We start from the raw sequence: 5211 nt of genomic DNA on the forward strand, positions 1-5211 counted from the left end.
GGTGACCACCCTATGAAAACATCCCCGCCGATGGAAACACCAGCGACAAGCAACAGATTCAAGTGCTACATCAGCAAACTGATCGAATGAATCGAATTGATAATTCGATTTATCGATCAGTTATTTGTTACAAAGAAAACTATGTGGCCATTTGAAGGAGACTCGAACGTTTCCAATTCCATCACGATGCACGATGTGGCATCGTATTCAGTGGACGGGGCCTTCATCGTGGCTCTGTTGATAGCCGCGCTCGTATTTCATTGGCGGCGCAGCCAACGCAGGCTGCGCCAACTGGAAGAGCATGCCAAGCGAGCGAAGCTTGGCATCGCTCAAGTGTAGAAGCCGTGCACATTTGATGCTGACACGGGCAGCATATTTGGTGCTGAGGTCAGCAGCACCAAAATGACAGACACCAACCCAACTGGACACCATCGAAGGTGCTGGTGGCACGCCACTCCAGAAAAGTGCACATTTTATGCCAACGGAGGCATCATCAACGGAACATCGATGACGGACGCATCATCAACCGTCATCATCGTTCAAGTGGACTTATGTAAAATTTGGAAAATAAAATTCAATTCAGTTTCTCCCGTCAGACGAGTTGGTTCTGATTTTTTATCACATCCCTTGCTCCTCCGGGAGGCTTCCCGGAAGAAGTTTTTGTACATTTCAGGACCATTAGTTTCGGGGGAAACCATTTCTGGTGACCCCGACGTGATTGCAGAAATGCAATCACAAAATTGAACAGGCCATCGAGGTCTTTGAGTAATAAATCGACGCGCGCGAGTGAAAAGTGAACGAGCCGATTACGCGGCAAAGAACAGTTCGGGCGCTGCCCTGATGACAATTTAAGAATAGTGAAGTGACTAAAGCAAGAAGTGCCGCTGGAAGCCATGTAACCTGTAGATTGTTAAGTGCTCAAACTCCCCCGGTGGGGGAGCAGTCTTCCCAACAATCACGTTTGCCAAAATGTCAAATCAAACCAAAAATTCTGAACCCACCAATATAACCAAGTGAGTGAGTGCAAGATGGGAAAATACAATGTGCACACAGTTTATTGCATACGTGGACTGGCGTAAATGCCGGAAAATTCAATCGTAGTGTAAAAAAAAAAAAAAGTGTTTCCCGTCGATACTAAAGTGAAAACTGAACTATGAACACCCCGGATAAACCGGGTAATTCGTAACAAAAAGTGAAACCCCCAAAGAAGGGGAGAAAATACAGAAAGGTACCTGCAGACGAATATTTGACGTTTTTCGGCAAGGTACACAGTGGCCCCACACACGGTCCAGGGGGCCATGAGGTAACACCAAGAAAGTTAGAAGGCGCCGACGGCACTCACAGCATAAATTAACTACGAAATCGTAAGTAGAACACAAAAATGGCTGACGAAGCCACTCTTGCCGTTTATTCGGCGCAACTCGCCGCCCTTGAAGGGGCAATAAAAAGTCTAAACAATTATGCAAAAGGTATTACTGCCGATGCGCTGCCATCGGTAATATACTTACAATCGAAACATGACCTGTTGGAATCCTTGTTCCAACAGGCTTCTAGCGTAATGCTTAAGCTGGAAGGCAACGGCACGGGCAGCCACCGACGGGGCCCGTTGATGACCATGTATTGCGACACCAAAACGGATCTGCTTGGGTGGATCCGCAAACAAGAAAAAGCAGAAAGACGAGATGCCTCCCCGGGAGGTACGGCCAATCTGCTCGACCAGACGATGGCAACAGTAAATGCTCGCACGGATCATTTATCTCGATTGGAGCTGCCCAAATTCCACGGAGCAGCTACAGAGTGGATATCCTTTAAGGCTCGGTTTGATAAACGAGTCTCCACTCTCACAGAGGATGCAAACAAATACGCATTTCTCGCAAAATGTCTCGAGTACGAGCCTGCCAGAAACACTTGTGAGGCACTCGAGAACTCTGGCCTACCCTTCCACGAGGCATGGGCTAAGCTGGAGGAAAGATTTTACAAAAAGAGAGTAGCATTCGAAGGCTACTTCTTCAACCTACTAAAATTAAAAAAGATGACTAAACCATCGCAACGAGCGATTCTAACACTGATCGATGCCGTCGACACATTGCTATCTGCCACAAAGCAGATAGCCAATGAACAGGTCGGCAATCTAGGCTGCATTGCCAGCGGTTTACTTGTCTGCATCGTTAAAGAGCGATTGGATGAATCCACCTTACTGAAGATTGAAGAGAAAATGGACTTGCAGAAGATTTATTCGTGGGCTGATTTTAAATCAGAATTGGAAAAACTCGCAAATCAACTTACGTGCAAGGCAGCTGCCGAAGCTGCCCATGTTAATCATCGGCCTCAGTTTAGAAGCGCTGCTGTAGTCAGCGTCAAGGCCCCTGCAAACAATGAGAAAGGAGTCACCCTGCGATGTTTCTTCTGCTCCAATGACGGACACACGGTATTTATGTGTCCAAAATTCACGAAGATAGACATCTCGGAAAGATGGGAATCCGTAAAATACGGGAGGCACTGTTTCAATTGCCTCCTACAAGGACACTCTACTAAAACATGCAAATCAAACAAAAAATGTCAAACCTGTAACGACAAGCATCACACTTTGCTGCACAGGGACACCGTATACAAAGGGGAATCCGAATCTCGCACCACTCCAGGAAAAGACGTCGCTCAGGCGTCCACATCGTCATCACAAAAGTGACTAGAACGAGAAGAATATGTCTTCCTAGGCACGGCGATCGTAAACGTTTCAGGAGAGAATGAGTGGCATTCTCTTCGATGCTTATTAGATTCAGGCAGCCAGATAGAAACGATCACAGAAAAGGCTGCTCGTACGCTAGGAATCCCCACGCACCCCACCAATATTACCATAAATGGAATTGGTGGACAATTAACTGTGAGAAGAGGCATTAGCACAATAATGACCTCCAAATACAATAATTTCGAAGAGGCACTGGAATTGATGATAGTGCCCAAGATCTTGGAAAACCAACCCTGCACAACATTAGATGAAAATGAGCTGACCATCCCGAACGAACTAGAACTCGCAGATCCGACGTTCTACAAATCCGGCGAAATAGACATTCTCCTAGGAGCGAGAGTGTTCTTCAAAATATTAGGGCCCGGTCGACTCAACACTATGAATGGCCCCAACTTTCAGGAAACGATCCTAGGTTGGGTAGCATGTGGAGTACTTCAACAAGGGAGTTCCACAACAATTGACACAGCAATAGTTTATGTTGCCAAAAATGAATCAAATTTCCCCCAAGATGAATTAGCCAAACTTATCGAGAAGTTTTGGCGTCTCGAAGAATGTAGTCCCCACGAGTGGGAACCAAAACAAACAAATGAAAGTGAAGCCGAATTACACTTTAAACAAACGTTGCAAATAGCTGCTGATGGCAGATATATCACGCGCATACCATTATGCGGAGATCCATCATCATTGGGGGACTCGTATCAACAAGCTCACAGAAGATTTCTCTCACTGGAGCGAAGACTTCAAAACAACCAAGATCTCTACGAAGAATATCGCACATTTATGAACGAATATGAACATATGGGACACATGGCACCCATCACAGCTGACGATTTTCATAAAGTTAAATACTTTATACCTCACTCATGTGTAGTAAAGCCTGAATCAACCTCTACCAAATTAAGGGTAGTGTTTGATGCCAGCGCGAAAACATCGAACGGAATATCCCTCAACGATATTCAAATGGTGGGACCCACCATCCAAAAGGAACTCTTCGATCTACTGATTGAGTTCAGAACTCACAACAAGGTATTAGTGGCAGACGTCGCCAAAATGTACAGACAAACACTTGTCGCATACGAAGACACTTGGCTACAATGCATATTGTGGCGCAACAACCCCAACGAGCCTATGAGAGCGTACAGATTGACGACTGTCACATACGGTGAAGCGTCTTCCTCGTTTTTAGCCTGTCGAGCTCTACATGAAGCTGCAGAAGACTATCGTGAAGTAAACGCAAAAGTAGCAGATGCAATTCAAAACTCATTCTACGTTGATAATCTCATGATCGGAGCCTCCTCCACCTCCGAACTTATTGAATTAAAGGAAGGCATCGAACATGCCCTATCACTCCACGGATTTCCACTACGAAAGTGGGCTTCAAATGATAACAGTGTACTGGAGGGCATTCCGGAGAAAGATCTGGAACCCCTGATTCAAGTAGGAGACCAGGAAGTTATTAAAACTCTAGGAGTGGGCTGGAACCCCATGAATGATGTGTTCCAGTTCATCAATGTAAAGAATTCGAACGAAGTAATCAGATCACTAACGAAAAGACAAATGGTCTCGAAGATACTGAGGTTGTACGACCCCATTGGTCTAATCCAACCAGTAATCATCACGGCCAAGATCCTAATGCAGGATTTATGGACTCACAACATTAGCTGGGACGACGAAGTTCCAGACCGTTCTCTTCAGCAGTGAAGAGCATCTTTAACAGAATGAAGCATCTTTAACAGAATTGAAATCTATCGAGATTCAAAGGATGACAATCCCAAGCCAAACCATTGTCCTTGACTTGCACGGATTCAGTGACGCATCGGAGAAAGCTTACGGATGCGTCATCTACATGCATTCGATCGATTTGCAAGGCGAAGAACGCACAAACCTGTTATGCGCCAAGTCACGGGTAGCACCTCTAAAAAAGGTTACTCTTCCACGTCTAGAACTGCTAGCAGCAGTATTGCTAGCAGAACTCGCCTCCAGAATAAAAGGAATACTAGGGCAACGAATCACATCGGAATATTACTACAGCGACTCCCAGGTGACACTGAGTTGGATAAAATCTTCTAGTACACGCTGGGGTACATTCATCAGAAACAGAGTAGAAAAAATACATGCATGGACGGACCCAGACCGTTGGAAGTACGTCTCGACCAAAGAAAACCCTGCAGATATGGTCTCCAGAGGAGTACCAGTCAAGAAATTGATAGAATCAAAGTTGAACTTCTGGTCACACGGACCAGAATCCATCCAAAAAAGAGAGAGATATCCCCTACCAGGATACCAATACGATGTGACAGCTGAACAAGAGAAAATCAAAAGACCTGCTGTTCTGCTTGTAGCAGCCAAGGAAAAGGAGTGTAAAGACTACATATCAGAATTCCCTCATCACAACTCATTCAGCAAAACAGTAAGACATTTCGCGTGGATCAATCGAGCAATCCACAACATGCAAAGAAGCAAAG

General features: G+C 45.4%; 1 protein-coding gene across 1 annotated transcript; it reads left to right on the forward strand.

Moving 5' to 3' along the window:
* Positions 1-1381: 1381 nt before the first annotated feature.
* LOC129741658 (uncharacterized) lies at positions 1382-4447 on the forward strand. Its single transcript, XM_055733404.1, has 2 exons — positions 1382-2630; positions 2691-4447. Exons 1-2 carry the CDS (start codon positions 1382-1384, stop codon positions 4445-4447), a joined length of 3006 nt encoding a protein of 1001 aa, XP_055589379.1.
* Positions 4448-5211: the final 764 nt, after the last annotated feature.

Source organism: Uranotaenia lowii, chromosome 2, assembly GCF_029784155.1.
Source record: "Uranotaenia lowii strain MFRU-FL chromosome 2, ASM2978415v1, whole genome shotgun sequence".
NCBI lineage: Eukaryota > Metazoa > Arthropoda > Insecta > Diptera > Culicidae > Uranotaenia > Uranotaenia lowii.